Source organism: Nerophis ophidion, linkage group LG27, assembly GCF_033978795.1.
Source record: "Nerophis ophidion isolate RoL-2023_Sa linkage group LG27, RoL_Noph_v1.0, whole genome shotgun sequence".
Classification (NCBI taxonomy): Eukaryota; Metazoa; Chordata; class Actinopteri; order Syngnathiformes; family Syngnathidae; genus Nerophis; species Nerophis ophidion.
Window position 1 is genome coordinate 33,837,930 of NC_084637.1, and position 27,979 is coordinate 33,865,908.

The 27,979-nt window shown below is 40.1% G+C and overlaps 1 protein-coding gene across 2 annotated transcripts in view; it reads left to right on the forward strand.

Moving 5' to 3' along the window:
• appa (amyloid beta (A4) precursor protein a) overlaps window positions 1-27,979 on the forward strand; it is a 98,508-nt gene that overhangs the window by 62,247 nt on the left and 8,282 nt on the right. The window contains exons 6-12 of one of the 2 annotated variants that reach the window (XM_061889534.1): window positions 464-732; window positions 2,237-2,404; window positions 6,139-6,272; window positions 13,521-13,595; window positions 15,415-15,573; window positions 18,528-18,656; window positions 18,729-18,828. In XM_061889534.1, the coding sequence (XP_061745518.1) occupies window positions 464-732; window positions 2,237-2,404; window positions 6,139-6,272; window positions 13,521-13,595; window positions 15,415-15,573; window positions 18,528-18,656; window positions 18,729-18,828 (1,034 nt within the window). The remainder of the gene's footprint in view (window positions 1-463; window positions 733-2,236; window positions 2,405-6,138; window positions 6,273-13,520; window positions 13,596-15,414; window positions 15,574-18,527; window positions 18,657-18,728; window positions 18,829-27,979) is intronic. The other variant, XM_061889535.1, reaches the window with a different exon arrangement.

Sequence of the window (27,979 nt, forward strand, 5' to 3'; positions counted from 1 at the left end):
GAGCCAGTCTGCTCCACAACAAGATGGTAAAAAAGGAGCAGTTTAATGACTATTATGGTGGACCCACAAAGCACTTGGAGTAAATTTGTACCATGTATGGATAATCCGGTGACATAATCCGTTCGAGAAATGTCACAGAATTTGCAAAAAGCAAACGACTTGTTTGGCGATTATTTACAAATATCTCTGCAATGCCTCCAAGGTTGGGTTTCACATTTTCTGGTTTTATGCTGGTTCTAAACACAACAGCAGGTACCAATGAGTAAGAAAAGCTGGTTTTGTATAATAAGGTGCCTTTAAACTGAATTTTATTCTTCATAATCCACTTATTTGACCAAACGTTGAGGTAATGGATGACTAGTATAAATGCAGTAGCCTCAGCGTTCATTCTCATGACGAATTAGTTCTGTTTTTTTTCTTTTTAATTTCATTTTTCCCTTCCTTGTCATTCCTTCTCTCCCAGTACGGTGCGGGAACCAGAGCCAGCAGAGCAGCAAGAGGAAACCAAGCCATCTGTAGTCGAGGAGGCGGCGGCCGAGGAAGAGGATGAGGAAGAGGACGCGCTGGATAACGACCAAGATGGAGATGGGGAAGAGGACGAAGACGGTATGGAAGATGAGGAGGAGGAAGAGGAGGACACGCTCGATGACAGTGACGACGAGCCCGCCACCAATGTTGCCTTGACAACCACGACCACCACCACCACTGAGTCGGTTGAGGAAGTAGTCAGAGGTGAGTTGGCGCTCTGTTCTTCTCTCTCGGTGTCTGGAGATTTTGAAGGGAATTCATGCTAAAATCATAAAAAACGTATTTCCTTGAATTGCCGCCGGGTATATAGTATGCGCCTGCCTAGAATTACTGCCGGCTCAAACTCGTTTCGCAAAATAATTAGCGCATGCTTAGCATTAGCGCCGGCTCAGGATTAACGCCGGGTCAAACTCGTTTCGCAAGCTATTATTTTTATTAGCGCATGTCTAGAATTTCCACCGGGTCAAACTCGTCACGTCACGAATGACACTTCACCTGTCATCATTTTCAAAATGGAGGAGGCTGATTTCAATCATTTGAAATCACATAAAGGGAAGAAGATTAAGAGCTATTCAGTAGGATTTAAGGTCCAAGCTATTGAATATGCTAAAAAGAACAGTAAGCAGCTATGTTTTATTAATATACCGTAGCTGCGTGTGTCAAATATGAGTCATTAAATGACTCCCGCCTCCTGGTGGTAGAGGGCGCTAGTGATCCTTCTTGCGACTACTCGGCTGCAGAAGAAGTGACAACAAGCAGCAAGAGTGAGCAGCGATCCTTTATTTTTTCCTCTCGCTTGCACTTTTAACATGGAGGATTACATATCTAAAATAAAACAGTTTTCTAAACTGGACTTTCAATCGAAGCAGGAGGTAATAAAGGAAGATCTCCATCGAGACAGAGAGACTTTTAAAACTGAAGAAAGATAAGGAAGACTTCTATGAACAAGCGATCGATGCTTTTGATCAGAAGGAGCTGTGCATGGACTTCATTTTTAAGTAAAGGTAAGACCATAATAACGTTTTTATTAAATGTGCTTTTCATGATGGTATCTTTACATCACACTCAAATTTATAAGCGCAGGCCTAAGCGCCGGAGTGAGAAGAGGTTTTAAAATAATTAGCGCATGCTTGCCTTTACTGCATGCCTTTGGTAAAAAGAGGTTTTAAATTAATTAGCGCCCCGGCGGCAATTCAAGGAAATACGGTAAGCTCTATAGCGGGGATTCTAAACTATGGCACTAGTGGTACACGGGCTCCAGCTTGTGGTACGCCAAAGTTTCACCTAATTAATTATTTAAACACAGTGTTACTGTTCAAACTGTGTAATATTAGGGTGTCCAAAACTATTGAATATACTTGTTAAATAAAACCTCTGCATTGTTTTTAACAAATACTTAGACCTACTACTCTACTGTAAATGAATGTTGGGTAACTTTGGTGGTACTTGGAGAGCCAAGTGTTTTCTGAGGTAGACTTGGTAAAAAAAAAAAAAAGTTTGAGAACCACTGCTTTATAGAACTTTGACTTTATAGAGCTGCCCTTTCTGTTTAAATGAACATAAAACACTTTTTATATGGCTGCTTAAATGACAGCGACATGTTCTGAATCCAAGTGACCAGGAGAAGATGCCATGGATTATGTGGCTTCACTGGCAAGATGATGCAGAGATTATGGATGGTGACAGGTGTGTGTCTGTATTCTCCAAGATGTGTGCTGGGCCAGTGCAGAAACTGGTCCATGCCGGGCCATGCTGCCCCGCTGGTACTTTGACCGCCAGGAGGGCCGCTGTGTTCAGTTTATCTACGGTGGATGCGGAGGCAACAGGAATAACTTTGAGTCCATGGAATACTGCCTGTCTGTCTGCAGAAGCGTCCGTAAGTCCTGAAGGCAGAAGACTCAGACTAACTTCTACTGGGTCAAAATCTGGTTTTGTCTCTAACCCCCTGTCGGATGCTCACTGCTCCTTGGTCTCGTCTGGACTTTCCCTGTCGCCCTTAGCTTCCTTTCCTTGGCTAATCTTTTAACATTTCCCTTTTGTCTTTTACCAAATCTGAAGTCAGTTTTGCAGTAATTGTCATCCTGCTGGCATGTTATTGCTTCACAGTTAAAGCCTTTTTTAATTAGCGTCGAATCATTCAGTTGCAACGTGTAAAGGTTTTAAATTGTTCGACACTGCAGGTGGCTCAATATTGTTCCATTTAAATGAGTCGCTGATATCAGTCTTTGGCGGCCTCCCTTTTAGTCTCTGCGTATGTTTTTCTTCTGCGGTGTGATTGTAGTCAAGCTGTGAGCGAGCTGCACTGCCTCAGCCTACTTCTGCTCTGGATGTACACTAAAGGCTGCACCTTTTCCACGGCCATATCTCTTCACATGTTTTCAACCGTTGCAGAGAATGTGCTGGTGGGATCTTTTTTAAAGGTGGCTGTTGACAAGTGCTCTTTTTCAAAGTGAATAAGAGCGCATTATTTATTTTTTTTGTGTCCTGTGCAGTCATGCGTTCTAAGCGAGTCCATTTTCAGGTGACATGCGACCTTCACGCCTGCACACACACACGCGCTCACACATCAACAAGACAGAACACCAGCCACCTTTTTGATTGCTCTTAGTAGAATCAACCCTGCTGATTTAATTCAGGTTCATGCCATGTGTCTTAGCACTTTAGCTTTCAAGGCCACAGGACAAAGTTAAAGGGGAACATTATCACCATTTCGAAAGGGCTAAAAACAATAAAAATCAGTTCCCAGTGGCTTGTTGTATTTTTTGAAGTTTTTTTCAAAATTTTACCGGTCCCGAAATATCCCTAAATAAAGCTTTAAAGGGCCTTATTTTCACTATTTTTGAAACCACTATCCATTTCCCTGTGACGTCATACAGTGCTGCCAATACAAACATGGCGGTTAGCACAGCAAGATATAGCGACATTAGCTCGGATTCAGACTCAGCGGCTTAAGCGATTCAACAGATTACGCATGTATTGAAACAGATGGTCGGAGTATGGAGGCAGATAGCGAAAACAAAATTGAAGAAGAAATTGAAGCTATTGAGCGAATAGCTATTGACGCTATTCGGCCATAGCGTGGGTGTACCTAATGAAGTGGCCCATAGCATGGCTGCCTTATTAGCATCGGCGGTAAAATGTGCGGACCAAACAATCAGGACTTTCGCATCTTGTGACACTGGAGCAACTTAGATCCGTCGATTGGTAAGTGTTTGTTTCGCATTAAATGTGGGCATCTAGTTTCAAATGTACATACAGCTAGCGTAAATAGCATGTTAGCATCGATTAGCTGGCAGTCATGCCGCGACCAAATATGTCTGATTAGCACGTAAGTCAACAACATCAATAAAACTCACCTTTGTGATTTCGTTGACTTTATCGTTGCAAATGCATCTGCAGGTTATCCATACAATATTGTGCTGAAAATTGTAATTTTCCTGAAGGAACTCTCCTGACGGAATAAATAAAGTACTATCTATCTATCTATCTACATCTCTGTGCCATGTCTGCTTTAGCACCGCCGGTAAATAGCATGTTAGCGTCGATTAGCGTAGCATTTCAGCATCGATTAGCTGGCAGTCACGCCGCAACCAAATATGTCTGATTAGCACGTAAGTCAACAACATCAACAAAACTCACCTTTGTGATTTCGTTGACTTTATCGTTGCAAATGCATCTGCAGGTTATCCATACATCTCTGTGTCATGTCTGCTTCAGCACCGCCGGTAAACAGCATGTTAGCGTCGATTAGCGTAGCATTTTAGCATCGATTAGCTGGCAGTCACGCCGCAACCAAATATGTCTGATTAGCACATAAGTCAACATCAACAAAACTCATCTTTGTGATTTCGTTGAATTTATCGTTGCAAAGTCATCTGCAGGTTATCCATACATCTCTGTGCCATGTCTGCTTTAGCACCTCCGGTAAATAGCATGTTAGCGTCGATTAGCGTAGCATTTTAGCATCGATTAGCTGGCAGTCACGCTGTGACCAAATATGTCTGATTAGCACATAATTCAACATCAACAAATCTCATCTTTGTGATTTTGTTGAATTTATCGTTGCAAATGCATCTGCAGGTCATCCATACATCTCTGTGCCATGTCTGTCTTAGCATCGCCGGTCAAATGTGAAGACACTTTGGTACATTCAATGGGGGTGTGGCGGAAGATTTCTTGCCAGTGGTGCAACTTGAATCCCTCCCTGTCAGTGTTGTTACACCCTCCGACAACACACCGACGAGGCATGATGTCTCCAAGGTTCCAAAAAATAGTCGAAAAAACGAAAAATAACAGAACTGAGACCCGGTGTTTGTAATGTGAAAATGAATATGGCGGCTGTGTTACCTCGGTGACGTCACGTTCTGACGTCATCGCTAAAAGACCGATAAACAGAAAGGCGTTTAATTTGCCAAAATTCACCCATTTAGAGTTCGGAAATCGGTTAAAAAAATACATGGTCTTTTTTCTGCAACATTAAGGTATATATTGACGCTTGCATAGGTTTGGTGATAATGTTCCCCTTTAAGTTTTTACAGTGGAACCTACATTTACGAACCCCTTTATTTGTGAATGTACAAAGACTTAGAAGAAGCCAAATATGTCTCTGTTTGCAAAGGCTTCATTCATTCATTTGGTGTACCGACTACAACTAAAAAGCAAGGCGCAACATTTTTTGGGAGATGTAGTACACTACTAGTCACATGTGTGTTTCTTTGCCTGTTGACATGTTTTGTCCATTTTGCCAACTAAATCTGAGTCCCAAAAAGACAACAGACGAGCGTAGAAAAAGATGGAGAGAATTAATGTGGAGTAAAAAAATAAAAAGACTATTTGCGAGGAGTACATCAATGTCGCTTATAAGTTTGGAGAAATCAAGGAAGCAGGCTTCGTACCACAGCGAGTTTTGGGATGAGAACATATTTTTCTGGCAAAATATGCTAAAGCAGACTTATTACACAGAGAAGGAGAATAGCTACCTCTTGTTCAGCGGCGTCTCTTCCAAGTGTGTGCACACATACACACAGCCCCTGTCCCCCGATCCCTCCCTTCTCTCCCGCCGTCTGCTCCTTTCTTGTCAGCTCCTCTTTTGCCGATGTTAATGTGAGTGGATTTTTTTATTTTTGTAGCAATATGGTTGTGGTTTCTGATTGTTTGTGAGGGCACCAAAGGGACTTCGGTGTGTGCAGAGCAGCGCAAACAGAGAATAGCAGCTTGTTGTTGTTTTGGCTCGTTAACAAAGTGAAAGTTGATCCATTATCTCCTCATGTTTGTTTGTAAAGTACAGTAAAGTGTTTTGTTTTGTGTTTAAAGTGTACAAACCTTCACTAAAATAGGAACTTTTGCTTTGCCATACACACTTTTCGATTTACGAACCCCGTTCAAGAACTAATTAAGTTTGTAAATCGAGGTTTCACTGTGTCATACAAACAATTCTGGTACATGTTCACTTGTTTGCTTTTGTATCGTTGTGGCGTTCTTCCTCTGTTGACCTATTCTGAGCTCCGTGTTTCTCCTCTATTAACCACATCATAATAAAACAAACAAGGCTTTGCTTGTAGTTCTCACCCCTTTTCACCTTCTCTTCTCTTTTCTCTGATTGATGTGTAGTACCCACAGCAACTCCCGGTTCTCCTGACGCTGTGGACCACTACCTGGAGACGCCTGCTGACGAAAACGAACACGGCCATTTCCAGAAGGCTAAAGAAAGCCTGGAGGCCAAACACCGCGAAAGGATGTCCCAGGTATTAATGGAGTAGCCAGTTTGTACATTCACTGTACAAACATGCACATACTGTACTCAACAAACAAACATATACACATACTGTACATATACAAGTACATACACTCATTCACATAATCACGTTTCATCAAACATATATTAACATTGTTGCCCTAGGGCAGGGGTAGGGAACCCATGTCTCTAGAGCCAGATGTGGCTCTTTTGATGACTGCATCTGGCTCTCAGATAAATCTTAGCTGGCATTGCTTAACACGATAATTATGAATAATTTCGCTGGTAATCACAGTGCTAAAAATAACGTGCAAAATTCAAAAAATTCTCATGCATTTAAATCCATCCATCCGTTTTCTACCGCACCTGTTCAAGAAGTCGCATTAATGGTAAGAAGTATTTTTGTCATGATTGGGGGGGGTGCAGCTTGCTGCGGGGTCGTTCTCCCAGGAAGGCAGACAGACTACTCGGGACATGGCATTTAGGTAAAAACATGATTTAATTTTAACTAAAAAAATATACAAACAAAAATCGCTCACAGGGGAGGCACAACTTGGGCTAAAAAACAAAGCTAACGCATAAACAGACTAAGAACATAAATCAAACAAAACTTACTTGGCATGGCATGAAGCACCAAACTATGGCAAGGCATGAAACAAGTCAGCACAGGGAGACTGACTGGCAAAGACGAGCTTAAATACTGCCTCTGATTAGTGCTCGGGAAGCAGGTGAGCGGCATTTTGTCCACCAGAGACAGGTGGACAAAATGAGTAACCAAGGAAACCAAACAAGGGAGTGGAAAAAAAACAGTAACTTAAAGAGTCCAAAGGACAAACAGCACATGGCCAAACAAAAACATGATCAACAGACATGACAATTTATCTATTATTGGTTAGCTTCAGAATAACAATGTTATTAAAAAGAATAACAGACTTACTACTCTAAAAATGTTGGTCTTACTTAAAAATGCACGCATTTATTTGTGTTCAGTGTTAAAAAAATGATATGGCTCTCACGGAAATACATTTTGAAATATTTGACTTTCATGGCTCTCTCAGCCAAAAAGGTTCCCGACCCCTGCCTTAGGGGAAACTGGGTAACACATGGCACACTGACAAAGCTTAACCTATTGTTACTATAACAATTAACAAGGTTAATATAGGTTGCTTCTCTTTCTTCCCCTTCATTTTTCGGTATTCATTTTCTATCTCGAGTTATCATTACGAATAGCGCATTTTTCGGAGTATAAATCGCTCCGGATTATAAATCGCTCCGGATTATAAGTCGCACCTGCCGAAAATGCATAAAAATGAAGGAAAAAAACATATATAAGTCGCACTGGAGTATAAGTTGCATTCTTGGGGAAATTTATTTGATAAAATCCAACAGCAAGAATAGACATTTGAAAGGCAATTTAAAATAAATAAAGAATAGTGAAGAACAGGCTGAATAAGTGTAGGTTATATGAGGCATAAATAAGCAACTGCTATGTTAACCTAACATATTATGGTAAGAGTCATTCAAATAACTATAACATATAGAACATGCTATACCTTTACCAAACTATCTCTCACTCCTAATCCATAAATCCCATGAAATCTTCTTCCTGGATGTCGCTTCTAAACAACTCTGCCAACTCCAAAGGTATGCGCCGCTTCCTCTTGTCCTTTTCTGCTGCATATTTCACTACATCCAGCTTGTAATCTGCACTACATGATTTCCTTTTCAACGCCATTTTTGTTCAGCCTTTCTCAGTTTTTATAAGTTACCGCCAACGATGAAATGATCCATTTTAATAGCTACGGCAATAGCATATAGCAGTTAGCATTCCATGACCCACAATGCACTTCTGCCATGACCCTCCCCCGCCGAATTCTTATTGGTTGACGTGTGTGTGACGATTGCTGACATTTTCTTGGTCTTTTCCGCGAATGAGATAAATAATATTATTTGATATTTTACAGTAATGTTTTAATAATTTCACACATAAATCGCTCCGGAGTATAAGTCGCACCCCCGGCCAAACTATGAAAAGAACTGTGACTTATAGTCCGAAAAATATGTTTCATACACATAATCACATTTCATCAAACATATATTAACATTGTTGCCATAGGGTAAACTGGGAAACACTAGCAAAGCTTAACCTATTGTTACTATAACAATCTACAAGGTTAATATAAGTTGCTTCTCTTTCTTCCCCTTCATTTTTCAGTATTCATTTTTTATCTCGAGTTATCCTTATGTATATGTATTGTTGCATTTGAACAACTGTATTGTAGATAATAGAGGTAAATTATTGGTATTTTTTATTATCAATAGCGCTATTTCTATTGGTATTTGTAATGCTCCATTTATAGTGTAAATATGCTCATTGTCATTTCTGTGTTATTTATTTCGCTAACTGCTTCTTTGCTATCACTTTTACCATCATATTTGTACATATCGTATGTGCTGATGTTGCTCTATTGTTGTTGTTGCTGTTCTTGTTGTTGTTGTCTCTCTGTCTAATCCTCCTCTTGTCCGCACAATTACCCCCTCTTTTTTCCTTTTTTTTCTCTTTCTATCCCGTCCTGCTCCGGCCCGGCTGCACCAAGTGATAATTTAAATACATTCAATAAAGTCAAATACAAATAAGACAACAAGAGAAGTATCCTACACTTCTCTTTTGTAAAGTAAATCTGAACAGCCGATATGGGCATCTACATCTACATCTACATCTACATCCACATCTACATCTACATCTACATCTACATCTACTTCTACTATATGATTTGCCTGAGAAGCTGGACAGGACAAAAAAATAAATAAAAAATGGAGTAGCGACTACTTGCGGATTAGTCATTGAAATACGTAAGTAAATTTTGTTGGTTGCGGGAAAAGCATCGTGAATAGGAAATGGAGAGTCGGCGAGGTGTAGCAAAAAGAATAAGTGCATCTTCTAAGCCTCTCTGGGAGGGGCGCCTTGAACGGATTGTGTTTTAATTGCTTTCTTTAATGAAGTGATTTGCTCTCCAGTTGAGAGCCAGATGGTACAAAGCCTCAGTTTGCTTGCTGCAGACCAGGACGCCTCGTGCTGAATTTAGTACGACATTCGTTGTGCTGGAGTTGAGCACTGCGTGGTCACCTTTAGACGCTGCTATATAAAGAGGACGCTTAAGTCAATGCTGTTGTTGTTGTTTTTTTAAGACATAGGGCCTGATTTACTAAGATCTAAATACCTGGCGCTAAACAACCTGTGCAATCTATAAAATAGCCTCAACTATTAGTGGGTGTGTTGCATGTGATTTACTTTAACACTGCTTGTACAATTGTCAAGTGGTGCAGACCCACTTATATAATAAATGAGTGTACTATGCAGGGCATCGCCACCATTTACTGCATCATTGTTATTGTGGCGTTTTGCGATGTTTTCAAACCATCCAGAGACATGCGCTACTCTTAGTGGGCATTTTAGGATGCCTCCATGGTGGGATTTCAAATATTGAGGATTTATGCATATCCCAAATACACAATCTCAGGTACCAATAAGTAAGAAAAGTTGTTTTTGCAAAATAGGTCCCTTTTAAAGAAAATAAAAAAAGGATGAAATGTAGATCAATTGACAACACATAATAATTTTATTAAAATACGTTTTTTAGTCTGTAAAGTGCATTAATTTTGATTAACCACACCATTTATTTTGAATGTACATACTCCTTTTACCGTAACGACAAATGGCTATCCTAAAATTGTCCGTCCATACACGTCAGTGCAGAGATGAATGAGGAGACTCCAACGGGTCTTCAGGCTGGCTAGTTTCACTCCAATATATAACCTGACTTAGGGCCGGATAATTATTTCAACTTTGATTTCAATTATGGCTTCTTATGATTATGTGTAAGAGGTAAAAAAAAAAATGTAATGATGAACAATTAAAACACACAAATTCAATGTTATTGTTTTTTATATTGCTTTTGTTATTTAAATTGATTGATATTACTTGTTGTGGTTTATTCGTGACTATTTTATATCCGGTTTTTTTAAATTATATTGTAAAGTTGACTTTTAGTGGTACAATATTAAATGCTTATGACACAACTTTTTATTGTATTTATTTTTTTACAGCTGAAGATGTGCTCATTGAAGAGAGGCTGTACTTATTCCTCTCAAGACACAAAAAATGCATTCTTATATAAGTTTTTTCCTTTAAGAAATATTTCAATTTTAATGATAATAATCTCTCTTAAAAAAAAACCCGAATGTCATTAAAAAGTACAAAGGTTACGTTTACACTGCACACCAAATCTGATTTTTTTTTTTTTTTTGCCCTCAAGTGACAGATCTGATTTTTTTTTTTTTTGCCAGTCTAAATGCTCCAAAGTGCTTCAAATCTAATTTTTGGGCATCAGAATCAGGCCACATCAAGAGGTAGTCCTGAAACCGATTGGAATCTGATCTTTTGATACGTGACTTAAGCCTAAACTCAATGTGACCCAAATGCGATATGGATGTGATTTTTTTTTTTTCATCAGCTTTAGGCGAGCTACGTCATTCGTGTGCGCCGGAAAGAGGCAGTTGCTAGTGGAAATGGATATTACATCACAACATCCGGTTTCGGTTTCTATTTAAGACGACCACATTTTCGGGGCTTCACTTGTCAACAGTGCACAAGTTATAGACTATACATAATATATGAATATATACCGTATATTTCGGACTAAAAGTCACGTTTTTTTTCATAGTTTGGTGCGACTTATACTCCGGAGCGGCTTATGTGTGAAATTATTAACACATTACTGTAAAATATCAAATAATATTATTTATCTCATTCGCGGAAGAGACAAAGAAAATGTCAGCAATCGTCACACATAAAAACATTAGATTTGGGCCACTTTGGCCTGCAGTGTAAACAGTCAAAATGACAACAAAATGCATCAATTTAATTTGTTTTAATCAGCCATTTGCAGCTATAAATTTCTAAAATGATGTTGCTGAACTGACGATATGTCTAATTAATATTTTTTTAATTCTGAATATCCTAAAATGTTAAAACACACACTTAGGACAGATGATTCCCATCTGTCCATCATGAGAGCACTGAATGTTAGTTTGCACTAGGGCTGGGCGATACGGCCTTTCATTAATATCTCGATATTTTTAGGCCATATCGCGATACACCATATATATCTGGCTATTTTGCCTCAGCCTTGAATGAACACTTGATGCATATAAAGACAGCAGTATGATGATTCTATGTGTCTACATTCAAACATTCTTCTTCATACTGCATTAATATATGCTACTTTTAAACTTTCATGCAGAGAGGGAAATCACAACTAAAAGTGTATTTATTGAACAGTTATTAAGCAGTGACACAAACATTCATGTCATTTCCAAAACAGAAAGTGCAAGATTGTCAGAGACATTTTAAAACAAGCTATGAGTGATGTCACTAAGATGACATATCAAAACAACACTAAATTAAAGTGCACTTTTTGTACAGAACGCCACTACAATGGTTTAAAACAAAGTACACTTTTGTGCATGATGTCACACAAGATATTTCAATAAGTGTCAAATAAAAATGAGCTGCATGATAGGAAATCAAATAGCAGTGGTGCTACTTTTTGTAGCAATGCTTGTGCTACATAATTGTCCAACATATTCCCGCTTGAAGCCAAACCACCGCCAGACGATGAACGATGAATGAATTCCTCCTTCATTTGTTAACAGATTCGCACTTTCTTTCTCTCGTATGAAGGTTCACTTTTGTATGCCTCTGTGAGAAGGAGGGACAAGAAGGAGTGAGAATAGCCTGTAGTGTAATGCCCGCAGCTAAAAGCAACTGCGTGAGAACTAGGGATGCACCGAAATGAAAATTTGTGGCCAAAGCCGAATAAAATTTAAACGCTTGGCCGAAGGCCGAATACCGAATAATGAATGCAGTTTTTCACAATTTTTTTTATATTGCATAAATACCCTAGAAAAATATTTAGACATGTTTTTCAAATAAAGTATTTTTTTTATTGAATATTGACATTTTTTTAATATTCCAGTAGCCTTTGCTTTTCAAAAAAAGCACAACATTTTTCATTTATATTAGGCCTTCAAACAAAACATGCATTCCAAAAAAAAATTAAGTGCATTAAAGTGGATAAACCCACAACAAATGAATTATTGTCCTTTTGGCAAAAGTCTGCTTAGCCACAGTAGATATGCTAATAATGTAAACAGAAGGCTCAAGTAAATCTCAATTAAGTGTGTGCTTGTAACCTCATACACTTATACAGGTAGCCTACACAACAGGCTAATAATGTAAACAGAAGGCTCAAATAAATCTCAATTAAGTGTGTGCTTGTAACCTCATACACTTATACAGGTAGCCTACACAACAGGCTAATAATGTAAACAGAGGCCCCACTAAATCTCAATAAGTGTGTGCATGTAACCTCATACACTTATACAGGTAGCCTACACAACAGGCTAATAATGTAAACAGAGGCCCCACTAAATCTCAATAAGTGTGTGCTTGTAACCTCATACACTTATACAGGTAGGCTACACAACAGGCTAATAATGTAAACAGAGGCCCCATTAAATCTCAATAAGTGTGTGCTTGTAACCTCATACACTTATACAGGTACACAACATATCCCAACGTCACTGCACGTTGGTTGATTGCGTCACTGCGTCAAAAAATAGCGTCACACGCCACTATTCGGCCTTGTTCTTAACTCATTCCACCGAAGGCCGAATGTGGCTTTTTTTGCCATATTCGGTTACCGATTAATCGGTGCATCCCTAGTGAGAACATATATTCGAATATTACAATATAGTCATTTTCTATATCGCACAGAGACAAACCCGCGATATATCGAGTATATCGCCCAGCCCTAGTTTGCCCGTCCTTCTCACACGTGCTAAATAGTGCTCGCGAAACGGTAATGAGTGTTGATGAATCATATTGCCCGTGCTAAATAATTATATTTGCGTCTTCTCCTCCAGTACTGTGGGATGATTATTAGAAAAGCACATATTTTGCATATCAGGGAAGACGGAGACGCGAAATGGAGGGCACGCCTCATTCTACTCACTTATCAGACGCAATCTACTTTGCACATGTGCGTGTGCTATCAGGTTTGCACGAGTTTTAGTACACACAAACATTGAGTAGATCAGGCCCTTCGTATACTTGGCGTGGAATTTCAGATAAACTGCTGCGCATGTTAGCATTCACACACTTTGTTGTTGATGTACTTTTTCTGTTTGTGCACAGGTGATGAGAGAGTGGGAGGAGGCTGAGAGGGAAGCTAAGAATCTTCCACGTGCTGACAAGAAGGCGGTCATCCAGGTGATTAATGCACATTGACAACATTTAAGTCAGGGGTCGGGAACATTTTTGGTTGAGAGAGCCATGAAAGCCAAATATTTCAAAATGTATTTCCTTGAGAGCCGTATAATATTTTTTAAACACTGACTACAACTAAATGCGTGCATTTTTAAGTAAGACCTGTCATTTCTTTGTGATCATGTTCTGTTTAGTTATGTTCTGTTTTGTTTTTGACTCCATTCGTTTTTGCGCACCCTGGTTTGTTTTTGTTTCCATGACTACCAATCAGTTCACCGGTTTTCACGACTCACACACCTGATTCACTTGAACTCATGTACCTGTTGTCAATCACCACGTCACCATTTAAGCCTGCAGTTGCCAGGCAGTCAGCCTGGCGACATCACCTTCTACTCGCCCTCTATCACCTCCTACACACCTATGTTATCCATGCCGATGATCCATGCTCTTTTCTCGGTCCAAGTAAGTTTTTCATGCCATAGTTTGTAAGTTTTATTTTATGTTCATAGTTCTCCCATTGTGCGAGTTTTAGTTTTCATAGCCAAGTTTTTACTGAGAGCGCCTTTTGTTTATACCCTTTGTTTTTGTAATATTTTTGAGTTAAGATTAAAGATGTCATTACCGTCACGCTTTGCACCACGGGATAACAAACCACACCATAGTCCAGGTCTTGACAAGACCAACATTTTTAGAGTATGATAAGTGTCTTATTCTTTTTAATAACATTTTTATTTTAAATTTAACCAATAATAAATGTTATACTTCTTACCATTAATGCGACATCTTGGAAAGGTGCGATAGAGAACGGATGGTTGGATTAGAATGCATGAGAATGTTTTATAATTTGAACGTTATTTTTAACACTGTGATTACCATCGTAATTATTAATTACTTATCGTGTTAAGCAATGTCAGCTCAGATTTATCTGAGAGCCAGATGCAGTCATCAAAAGAGCCACATCTGGCTCTAGAGCCATAGCTTCCCTACCTTTGATTTAAGGGCCAGCGAAGGTGTTTTCTTGTACTGTCTTAACTCCTACATCAGGGGTCGGGAACCTTTTTGGCTGAGAGAGCCAAAAAGCCAAATATTTTAAAATGTATTTCCGTAAAAGCCATATAATGTTTTTTTTAACACTGAACACAACTAAACAGGTGCATTTTTAAGTAAGACCAACGTTTCTAGAGTATTATAGGTCTCTTATTCTTTGTAATAACATTGGTATTCTGAAGCTAACTGTGGAGGGGGCGTGGCCCGCCGGCCTGCAGCGAACTTGGGTGTGCCAGGACCGGCCTCGAAATCAGTGAGAGCTGCGTAGATGGCCCACCTGAGCCTTGTTATCTAATCACCTGTCGCTCTGTTATAAGCAGCAGCCAGGAAGAGAGACGGGGTTGGGGCTGGAGCCAGAGCGTGAGCGAGAACAAAAGAGAAAAATACAATTGCCGGAAAGCAACTGAGAGATTTATTGAAAACTAAAACTATAGTATAACCCTGAAACGGGCTCTCATGTCGGTGCTTGGTGGTCTGAAGAACCCCCAGGAGGGCAAGTCCCACAGTAACCAATAGTAAATAAATGACTTCTTAACGCAACTTCTTGAACAGGTGCGGTAGTAAACGGATGGATGGACTAAAAATGCATGAGAATGTTTTATGTTTTGATTATTTTTAACACTTATTACAAGTGGAATTATTTATTACTTATCGTGTTAAGCAATGTCAGCTCAGATTTATCCGAGAGCCAGATGCAGTCATCAAAAGAGCCACATCTGGCTCGCGAGCCATAGGTTCCCTACCCCTGTCCTACATGTCGCCATTTTGTGTGCAGCGTTTCCAAGAGAAGGTCGAGACGCTGGAACAGGAGGCGGCCAGTGAGCGGCAGCAGCTGGTGGAGACCCACATGGCCCGAGTGGAAGCTCTGCTCAACGACCGCCGCCGCCTGGCTCTGGAGAGCTACCTGACTGCCCTGCAGCAAGACCCCCCCAGGGTACAAAACACACAATCATTGCTTGAATGCGAATAACTGACCACTTTTTATTGCTTGAATGCATTTCTGTCAAACAACTTTGGTTTCTTGTCACAAGACATTAATGATGGGTAACTTTACATTTGAACCAATACTAGTACCAAATCTCAACTTCTGAATCAGTGCTCAAAGCAGTACTTGAACATACACATTTTTGTAAAGAAAAAAAATATATATATTTTTTGTGACATTTAAGTTGAACAGACAGGTAATTAAATTACTTTAATAATATAAATAGAATTATAACTAAGTGATGCTTTCGACAATAGTAAATAACATGCACATCTAATTGTCATGATTATGGCAGCAAAACCAGCAGAAATACAGACAAGGAAACTTTAAAGTAATGTCTAATTATTTTATTTTACACCTCCCAAGTAAGAAGAAAACATTTGCGCATTCTTAGCTGCATCTATAAATAGTGTCATTTGTCTATAAAATTCTTCTATGTATCAATCAATCAATCAATGTTTATTTATATAGCCCCAAATCACAAATGTCTCAAAGGACTGCACAAATCATTACGACTACAACATCCTCGGAAGAACCCACAAAAGGGCGAGGAAAACTCACACCCAGTGGGCAGGGAGAATTCACATCCAGTGGGACGCCAGTGACAATGCTGACTATGAGAAACCTTGGAGAGGACCTCAGATGTGGGCAAACCCCCCCCCTCTAGGGGACCGAAAGCAATGGATGTCGAGTGGGTCTAACATGATACTGTGAAAGTTCAATCCATAGTGGCTCCAACACAGCCGCGAGAGTTCAGTTCAAAGCGGATCCAAGACAGCAGCGAGAGTCCCGTCCACAGGAAACCATCTCAAGCGGAGGCGGATCAGCAGCGTAGAGATGTCCCCAACCGATACACAGGCGAGCGGTCCATCCTGGGTCTCGACTCTGGACAGCCAGTACTTCATCCATGGTCATCGGACCGGACCCCCTCCACAAGGGAGGGGGGACATAGGAGAAAAAAGAAAAGAAGCGGCAGATCAACGGGTCTAAAAAGGAGGTCTATTTAAAGGCTAGAGTATACAGATGAGTTTCAAGGTGAGACTTAAATGCTTCTACTGAGGTAGCATCTCGAACTGTTACCGGGAGGGCATTCCAGAGTACAGAAGCCCGAACGGAAAACGCTCTATAGCCCGCAGACTTTTTTTGGGCTCTAGGAATCACTAATAAGCCGGAGTCTTTTGAAGGCAGATTTCTTGCCGGGACATATGGTACAATACAATCGGCAAGATAGGCTGGAGTAAGAAGAAAACATTTGCACACTCTTAGCTGCATCTATAAATAGTGTCATTTGTCTATAAAATTATTCCAAGTACAACATTGTATCCTTATTAACATTAAAGGGATCATATTATGATATATTTTCTACATTTAAACACTTCCTTGCGGTCTACATAACATGTAAAGCGGATCCTTTGGTCCAAATTTTGCATAGAGAATATTTTACAGACCATCTTTCAGCTGCTTTCTGATCGTCTCTTCAGGATGCTCCCTTTTTACTTGCCTCCACTTGTGCAGCGTCTTCTCTCCACATGGAGTCTATTGACAGATTGAAGTTTGAAGTGTACGCTACTTTGTATTAGAAATGGCAACAGCAGAGGATGCATGTGCATGTACGAGCCAGTCAGCCCCCACAACAAGACGATATAGCTTATTTACTACAATGACGGACTTTTGGTGAATTTCTACCATCTATGGATAATCCGCTGATGTCACTGGTGTGAAAAACGTCATGGGACTGAGCAAATTCCAAATTTGGAGAAAATAAGAACGAAGGCAAGATTGTTTTAAAAATATCTCTGTAATGCCTCCATGGTGGGGTTTCAAATATTGAGGATTTATGCATATCCCAAATACACAATCCCAGGTACCAATAAGTAAGAAAAGTTTTTTTTGCAAAATAGGTCCCTTTAAAGGAAATTTAAAAAGGATGAAATGTAGATCAATTGACAACACATTGAAAAAAAATTAAAAGTACGTTTTTTAGTCTGTAAAGTGCATTAATTTAGATTAACCACACCATTTATTTTGAATGTACATACTCCTTTTACTGTAACGGCCAATGGCTATCCTAAAATTGTCCGTCCATACACGTCAGTGCAGAGATGAGTGAGGAGGCTCCGACGGGTCTTCAGGCTGGCTAGTTTCACTCCAATATATAACCTGACTTAGGGCCGGATAATTATTTCAACTTTGATTTCAATTATGGCTTCTTACGATTATGTGTAAAAAGTAAAAATGATGAACAATTAAAACACACAAACTGAATGTTATTGTTATTTAAATTGATTGATATTGCTTGTTGTGGTTTATTCGTAACTATTTTATATCCGTTTTTTTTTATATTTAAAGTTGAGTTTTAGTGGTACAATAAATGCTTATGTTTTCAATGTATTAAATAATCATGTGATTTATCATGATTACAATAATAATCACAATAATTGTGATTTTTTTTTTGTGTCTTAAACACTGACTGCACATTAAATAAAAAAGTTACTAAGTTTTGAGAAAATAAATGATGTGCATTTATTTAAAATATTAAAATGTGTTCCTGTATAACATTCCGACAAAAAAATGCATTGCTGTCCAAATAAGGGGGTCCTTTTTTTTTCTTAACTTAAAATGTGCAAGTATGTCATGATTAAGCAGATTTTTTTTTTTTTAAACATTTCCCTGCACTAGTATTTATAAGCAAGTTATTTTGAGTATTTCTTAGTTTCCTCTCAATATGTCCTCTAACTCCGGGAAGAGCTATGTCAAGGCGGATGTGCTAATAAAAAAACATCCTGTAACCTACTGAGGAGTTTTCACGTCAAATTTGATCCATTTTATCTTCAGCTGGCTTGTCTGCGCTCACGCTGTCACGTGTCCGCACTTCACTGTCCGCCTTGCTCTGTCTGCCGCAGCCTCGTCACGTCTTCAGCCTCTTGAAGAAGTACGTGCGTGCCGAGCAAAAGGACCGACAGCACACTCTGAAACACTTCGAACACGTCCGCATGGTGGACCCCAAGAAGGCGGCACAGATCAGGCCTCAGGTATCCCGCTCCGGAACAATTCTTTCATGCTGGAAAAAGAAAGTCATCACCTCTCATGCCCTCGTCTGTTAGGTGCTGACCCACCTGCGTGTCATTGAAGAGCGCATGAACCAGTCCTTGGGTCTTCTCTACAAGGTGCCTGGTGTGGCTGACGACATCCAGGACCAAGTCGGTGAGTTTCACAGCACATTTATTATCTTGTTCCTTTGGGACAATTTTACTTCTCTGAAAATGTGGAACCATAATAACTAATAAGCAGTAATGTTTGAAGTAGGGATGCACCGAAGTGAAAATTTGTGGCCGAAGCCGAATAAAAATTAAACGCTTGGCCGAAGGCCGAATACCAAATACCGAATAATGAATGCAGTTTTTCACAATTTTTAAAATATTGCATAAATAGCCTCGAATAAATATTTACACGTTTTTCAAATAAGGTAATTTTTTATTGTGGGGACGGCGTGGCGCAGTGGGGAGAGTGGCCGTGCGCAACCCGAGCGTCCCTGGTTCAATTCCCACCTAGTACCAACCTCGTCACGTCCGTTGTGTCCTGAGCAAGACACTTCACCCTTGCTCCTGATGGGTGCTGGTTGGCGCCTTGCATGGCAGCTCCCTCCATCAGTGTGTGAATGTGTGTGTGAATGGGTAAATGTGGAAGTAGTGTCAAAGCGCTTTGAGTACCTTGAAGGTAGAAAAGCGCTATACAAGTACAACCCATTCATTGAATATTGACATTTTTTTAATATTCCAGTAGCCTTTGCTTTTCAAAAAAAGCACAAAGTTTTTCATTTATATTAGGCCTTCAAACAAAACATGCATTCTAAAAAGGAATAAAGTGCATTAATGTGGTTAAACCCACAACAGATGAATTATTGTCCTTTTGGCAAAAGTCTGCTTAGCCACAGTAGATATGCTAATAATGTAAACAGAGGCCCCACTAAATCTCAATAAGTGTGTGCTTGTAACCTCATACACTTATACAGGTAGCCTACACAACAGGCTAATAATGTAAACAGAAGGCTCACTAAATCTCAATAAGTGTGTGCTTGTAACCTCATACACTTATACAGGTAGCCTACATACATACATACATACATACATACATACATACACTTATACAGGTAGCCTACACAACAGGCTAATCATGTAAACAGAGGCCCCACTAAATCTCAATAAGTGTGTGCTTGTAACCTCATACACTTATACAGGTAGCCTACATACATACATACATACATACATACATACATACACTTATACAGGTAGCCTACACAACAGGCTAATCATGTAAACAGAGGCCCCACTAAATCTCAATAAGTGTGTGCATGTAACCTCATACACTTATACAGGTAGCCTACATACATACATACATACATACATACACTTATACAGGTAGCCTACACAACAGGCTAATAATGTAAACAGAAGGCTCAAGTAAATCTCAATTAAGTGTGTGCTTATAACCTCATACACTTATACAGGTACACAACATATCCCAACGTCACCATACGTTGGTTGATTGCGTCACACGCCACTATTCGGTCTTGTTTTTAACTCATTCCACCGAGGGTCCGAATGTGGCTTTTTTTGCCATATTCGGCCGAATATATTTGGTTACCGATTAATCGGTGCATCCCTAGTTTGAAGTATTTAGATAGATAGATAGATAGATAGGTCTTTGTCATTGCACAAGTACAACGAAACTTTGTTTCCAGCACAAACCCGTTCAAGATGAGACAAACAAACAGTGTACAGGGTTACAGAACAGGAACGCTGATTAGGTCGCCACACTGCGCCCCCCGTAAAAGATGGTAAAAAGGTAAAACGCTGGGGAAGGATGAGTAAAAAAATACAATCTAGACTGTGCTCCTAAAGGGGCCCAGTCTGGAGTGGAAAAAAAAACCTCCATAGCAAAGGACATATACATATTACAGCATACATCTCGACATATCTAGCAACAGAGGGAAGGGAGTGCGGGGTCATGGTGGCAGGCCGCAGCTTTCAGGCACTGACCATCCTTTCGTCATCCCTATGGGATTTGCGTCGAGGGCGTTGGATTGGGGGGGTATGTATGTACCGTATTTTTCGGATTATAAATTGCGGTTTTTTTCATAGTTTGGCCGGGGGTGTAACATACTCCAGAGCGACTTATGTGTGAAATTATTAACACATTACCGTAAAATATCAAATAATATTATTTATCTCATTTGCGGAGGAGACGAAGAAAATGTCAGCAATCGTCACACACACGTCAACCAATAGGAATTCGGCGGGGGAGGGTCATGGCAGAAGTGCATTGTGGGTCGTGGGATGCTAACTGCTATATGCTATATGCTACTGCCGTAGCTATTAAAATGGATCATTTCATGGTTGGCGGTAACTTATAAAAACTGAGAAGGGCTGAACAAAAATGGCACCGAAAAGGGAATCATGTACTGCAGATTACAAGCTGGACGTAGTGAAATATCAATCAATCAATGTTTATTTATATAGCCCCAAATCACAAATGTCTCAAAGGACTGCACAAATCATTACGACTACAACATCCTCGGAAGAACCCACAAAAGGGCAAGGAAAACTCACACCCAGTGGGCAGGGAGAATTCACATCCAGTGGGACGCCAGTGACAATGCTGACTATGAGAAACCTTGGAGAGGACCTCAGATGTGGGCAACCCTCCTCCTCTAGGGGACCGAAAGCAATGGATGTCGAGCGGGTCTAACATGATACTGTGAAAGTTCAATCCATAGTGGCTCCAACACAGTCGCGAGAGTTCAGTTCAAGTGGATCCAAGACAGCAGCGAGAGTCCCGTCCACAGGAAACCATCCCAAGCGGAGGCGGATCAGCAGCGTAGAGATGTCCCCAACCGATACACAGGCGAGCGGTCCATCCTGGGTCTCGACTCTGGACAGCCAGTACTTCATCCATGGTCATCGGACCGGACCCCCTCCCCAAGGGAGTGGGGGACATAGGAGAAAAAGAAAAGAAACGGCAGATCAACTGGTCTAAAAAGGGAGTCTATTCAAAGGCTAGAGTATACAAATGAGTTTTAAGGTGAGACTTAAATGCTTCTACTGAGGTGGCATCTCGAACTGTTACCGGGAGGGCAGAAAAGGCGGCGCATACCTTTGGAGTTGGCAGAGTTGTTTAGAAGCGACATCGAGGAAGAAGATTTCATGGGATTTATGGATTAGGAGTGAGAGATAGTTTGGTAAAGGTATAGCATGTTCTATATGTTATAGTTATTTGAATGACTCTTACCATAATATGTTAGGTTAACATAGCAGTTGTTTATTTATGCCTCATATAACCTACACTTATTCAGCCTGTTCTTCACTATTCTTTATTTATTTTAAATTACCTTTCAAATGTCTATTCTTGCTGTTGGATTTTATCAATTAAATTCCCCCACAAGTGCGACATATATGTTTTTTCCCTTCTTTATTATGCATTTTCGGACGGTGCGACTTATACTCCGGAGCGATTTATAATCCGACAAATACGGTAGGTGGATATCTTCACGTCCTCGACGGAAAAGTGTCGCCAGGCATGCGGCTCTCCTTCTTCTCCCAAAAGTTAAGTTAAATAGTTCCAATGTTGATTTAGAGGGCAGTGCAAAAAGAGGCAACAAAAAAAGTTAAGACAAGACCGAGAAGCAAGCAGGAGAGATAAGGGAGTGGAAAAGGGAGCCAGAGAGTGCCAAGATTACAATGTAATCATGGCAGCCTTTAAATAATCTTTATGAGAAATGTTTCTGCGGTCGTTCTTAGCAAATTCCAAACCCTGTGAGACAGATGTGAGAAAGGACTGATTGTGTCAAACATAACAGAAGGGTTGAAAGCTCTAAATTCCACGCATTTTTGTCCTCTTTCTTTATACTTTGGAGCTGTTTGACCTAATTCTTCAGCACAGAGTCAAATGAAACTGTTTGCTGAAAAGATAAATCAGTCTCCCTCCCACCTTTCCATCCACCCCATCCTTGTGCTAGGTTTCGGCATTTTTGGGGTTGTTGGTGTTGCGTGCGTCACTCAGCCATCTGTGTCTCTCTGAGACTGTGACAGTTTGTACTGCAATGTGGATGATGCACACACACACACACACACACACACACACACACACACACACACACACATGCACACACTGACTGGAAGAAAAAGTACCAGTGTGAAAGATTTAAAAATGTTGTTGCATTCTTGGAGGTTGAAAATCATCCGTGTGGGTTTTTATGGTATACAGCAGGGGTAGGGAACCTATGGCTCTAGCCCAGGGGTGCCCACACTTTTTCTGCAGGTGAGCTACTTTTCAATTGACCAACTCGAGGGGATCTACCTCATTTATATATATCATTTATATTTATTTATTTATGAAGGAGACATTTTTGTAAACAAGTTAAATGCGTTTAATGATAATACAAGCATGTGTAACACATATAGATGTCTTTCTTTCACAAAGACAAGAATATAAGTTGGTGTATTACCTGATTCTGATGACTTGCATTGATTGGAATCAGACAGTAATGATGATAACGCCCACATTTTCAAATGGAGGAGAAAAAAAGTTGTCCTTTCTGTACAATACCACATGAAAGTGGTTGGTTTTTGGCATCTAATTCATCCAGCTTCCGTACACTTTACAAGAAAAACATTGGCGGCAAATTCCGTAGCTTGCTTGATTGACATTCACGGCACCCGAGGGTCTTGTGAGATAACGCTGGCTGCTGCCAGTTCATTATTATGAAAAAATGACAGAGAGGAAGGCGAGAAACACTTTTTATTTCAACAGACTTTCGCGCCGTCCCTTCCGTCAAAACTCGAAAGGCCGACTGCACATTTCCTATCTTCACAATAAAAGCCCTGCTTCATGCTGCCTGCGCTAACAAAATAAGAGTCTCAGAAAGCTGGCGTGCACAAGTGATGTGCACGCCAGCTTTCTGAGGGATCGCTTGTGCACGCCAGTTTTCCGAGACTCTGTATTTAGTTAGCGCAGGCAGCATGAAGCAGGGCTTTTATTGTGAAGATAGGAAATGTGCAGTCGGCCTTTAGAGTTTTGACGGAAGGTACGGCGCGAGAGTCTGTTGAAATAAAAAGTGTTTCTCGCCTTCCTCTCGGTCATATTTTCATAATAATGATCTTGCAGCAGCCAGCGTCATCTCACAAGACCCTCCGGTACCGTGAATGTCATTTAAGTGACGTCTTGGTGAAGATTGATGATCACTCATTTTTAGGTCTATTTTTTTTAAAAGCCTGGCTGGAGATCGACTGACACACCCCCCGCGGTCGACTGGTAGCTCGCGATCGACGTAATGGGCACCCCTGACCTAGAGCCAGATGTGGCTCTTTCGATGACTGCATCTGGCTCTCAGATAAATCTGAGCTGACATTGCTTAACACAATAAGTAACAAATAATTCCACTTGTAATCAAAGTGTTAAAAATAACGATCAAAATAGAAAACATGCTCATGCATTTGAATCCATCCGTCCTTTTTTCTACCGCACTCGTTCAAGAAATTGCATTAAGGGTAAGAAGTGATTTATTTATTACGGGTTAGTTTAGGGCTTGCTCTCCTGGGGGTTCTTCAGACCACCAAACACCGACATGAGAGCCTGTTTCAGGGTTACAATATTTTTTTATTTTTCAATAAGTCTTTCAGTTGGTTTCCAGCAGTTGTCTTTTTTCTTTCGTTCTCGCTCGCGCTCTGCCTCCAGCTCCAACCCCGTCTCTACTCCTGGCTGCTGCTTATAAACAGAGCGACAGGGAATGAGATAACAAGGCGCAGGTGGGGCATCTACGCACCTGTCGCTGATTTCGAGGCCGGTCCTGGCAACACCCTTCTTCGCTGCAGGCCCGCAGGCCACGCCCCCTCCACAGTTAGCTTCAGAATAACAATGTTATTACAAAGAATAAGAGACCTGTTGTACTCTAGAAATGTTGGTCTTACTTAAAAATGCACACGTTTGTGTTCAGTGTTAAAAAATATTTTATGGCTCTTACGGAAATACATTTTAAAATATTTGGATTCTTGGCTCTCGCAGCCAAAAAGGTTCCCGACCCCTGGTATACAGTATGAATTAGGGCAGGGGTGTCCCAAGTGCGGCCCGGGGGCCATCTGCGGCCCACAGCTAATTGTTTACCGGCCCACCACACATTCTGGAAATGCTATTGCGAAAGAATAAAAATAAAAATAAAACATTAAAAAAGTGGAATGAGGTGAAATCTAACTAGAAAACGTTGCACTGTTGACACAAAGCTGCCATGCAGGCTGTTTTTTCTTTATTTTGTCTATCTTTATTTTTCTTTTTTTTCCATTCCTCAAAAAAAAAAATCAATGTTATATTGAATTTTTGACCTTTTGCAAGGCTCAAATATTTCACTTCATAATGTTTTATGTGGAAAATATCGCATATATAGTGTGGTTGCGATATTAATACAATTTTTATTTGATAAAAGAGCATAAAACAAACTAAATAATAGTTGAAATGTAAAATCGACAGATAGATCTGAAGTTGATCTTGTAACTTAAAGTGTTGAAAGTAAAAAAAAAACTGATAAAAATGTATCACTTTGAGTGGGGGACCTTTTGGATCCCAAATATATTTAGTGGGATTTTATTTGTCTTTTCACTGTGATTACTCAAAAATATTAAAGAATTAAAATCAATGGTTTCCTGCATTATTGATCTTTTAGGGCTCTAATAACTAAATACTGCATATTTCAGTTTTACTATAAAAAAAAAAGGTTGTCTTTGACAGAAAAGGCATAAAATCTTTTTTTGTTACTTTATATCAACTTGAAGTTGGATATAGAGATTTACTGTAAGCGTTAAATAAATTTAAAAAATAATAATTTCACTTATTTTTAACATTTTAATAAATGAGACCCTAAAAGCAAAGAAAAAAATCTGTATATTTTGTTATGGTTTGAAAATGAAAAATATCAAAATGGTCCCCGCATGTTTAATTTTTCCGTGTGCGGCCCTCTGTGGAAAAAGTTTGGACACCCCTGAATTAGGGTAAATGTGAAAATGTGTTTCGATACTTTTCAAAATAAAGGGTAAACAAGGCTTCTTTTTACGTCCCTTCTACTCAGTGCTTCAGCGTGTGCACCTTTTTGTTTCTGTGTTTTATCACTTTTTGACAAGTTTATTCTATTTTGCTAACTTATTATGAGTCCCAAAAACTGAACAGACCAGCATGGAAAGAAGGGGGGAATCGCTGTGGAGGTAAAGAAAGTAAGACTGTTTGCGAGGAGTACATTAATGGTGCTCGCAAGTATGGAAGAATTGACCAAGCAGGCTTTTTACCGCAGCACGTTTCAATTGTGATGAGACCGGAATTTTACAAAAATAGATACCAGTGCAGATTTATTTTACAGCGGATGAAAGGCTACCTCTTGTTGAACAGTACAAGAGTATATTCATTTTTTCTCCCTGTCTAATCAGCTCCTTTTAGAAATGTTTAACATTGTAGCAATATGGTTGTTAAAGTTATGGATTTTTGTGATTTCTGATCATTTGTGAGGGCCATAGTGGCTTTTGTGTGTGCATGCATCGGCAGAGTAGCACATACAGCACAGTTGACCTAAACAAAGACAAAGTTGCTCCATCAACCCTTTGTTAGTTTGATATACAGTACTGCATAGCACTTTATATTGTTTTAAGTGTATAAACACATACTTGCCAACCGTGAGACCTCCGAATTCGGGAGATGGGGGGTGGTGTTGAGGTGGGAGTTGAGGGGGGGTATACATTCACTAGTATTTATTTCATATATATATATATATATATATATATATATATATAAATGTGTAGGTGTGGGAAAAATCACAAGACTACTTTGTCTCTACAGAACTGTTTCATCAATCATCAGGAGATTATGAGGGAACCCCTCATGAAACAGTTCTGTAGAGACAAAGTAGTCTTGTGATTTTTCCCACACCTACATATCGCGCTCTACCACGGTATCGAGCACTATTCTCTGGATAATCCAATCAAGACATATATATATATATATATATATATATATATATATATATATATATATATATATATATATATATATATAGTGTGGCGGGCGGGTTGCCCACATAAGCCCAGGACCTCTCCAAGGTTTCCCATAGTTATTCACATCGACGTCCCGCTGGGGTGAGTTTTTCCTTGCCCTTATGTGGGCTCTGTATCGCGAATGTCGTTGTGGCTTGTGCAGCCCTTTGAGACACTTGTGATTTAGGGCTATGTAAATAAACATTGATTGATTGATTGATTGATTGATATGTAGAAATAATTAATCTGTTCATGAACGAGTATATCCGTTCGGCCACCGTCTTCAATGGAGAAGTCTGATCTACAAAATTTGCAGGCAGCAAACCCCTTCCTCTTCGAGCTGTCCTGGAAGAACTGAAAGTATTTTTTTCCCAATCATTTTGAAACTTGCAAGTGTACTTCTTCTTCTTACTCGTCGTCGCCATGTCTCTTCTTCCTTCTTCTGCTTTGTCTCGGTTATGTTTTTGGACATTACTACTTGCCGTGGTTTTAAAGCAATGCATGATGGGATTTCGGGTGTTGTGTGTCAGTATATTAACGTGGCGGCTGGAATAAACACACGCTGAGAAATAGCTCCGTGCTTGCCTACTTTATGGGTTATAGATAAAGCTATCAATCAATCAATCAATCAATCAATCAATCAATCAATGTTTATTTATATAGCCCCAAATCACAAATGTCTCAAAGGACTGCACAAACCATTACGACTACGACATCCTCGGAAGAACCCACAAAAGGGCAAGGAAAACTCACACCCAGTGGGCAGGGAGAATTCACATCCAGTGGGACGCCAGTGACAATGCTGACTATGAGAAACCTTGGAGAGGACCTCAGATGTGGGCAACCCCCCCCCCCCCCCCCCCCCCTCGAGGGGACCGAAAGCAATGGATGTCGAGCGGGTCTAACATGATACTGTGAAAGTTCAATCCATAGTGGCTCCAACACAGCCGCGAGAGTTCAGTTCAAAGCGGATCCAAGACAGCAGCGAGAGTCCCGTCCACAGGAAACCATCTCAAGCGGAGGCGGATCACCAGCGTAGAGATGTCCCCAACCGATACACAGGCGAGCGGTCCATCCTGGGTCTCGACTCTGGACAGCCAGTACTTCATCCATGGTCATCGGACCGGACCCCCTCCACAGGGGAGGGGAGGACATAGGGGAAAAAGAAAAGAAGCGGCAGATCAACTGGTCTAAAAAGGAGGTCTATTTAAAGGCTAGAGTATACAGATGAGTTTTAAGGTGAGACTTAAATGCTTCTACTGAGGTAGCATCTCGAACTGTTACCGGGA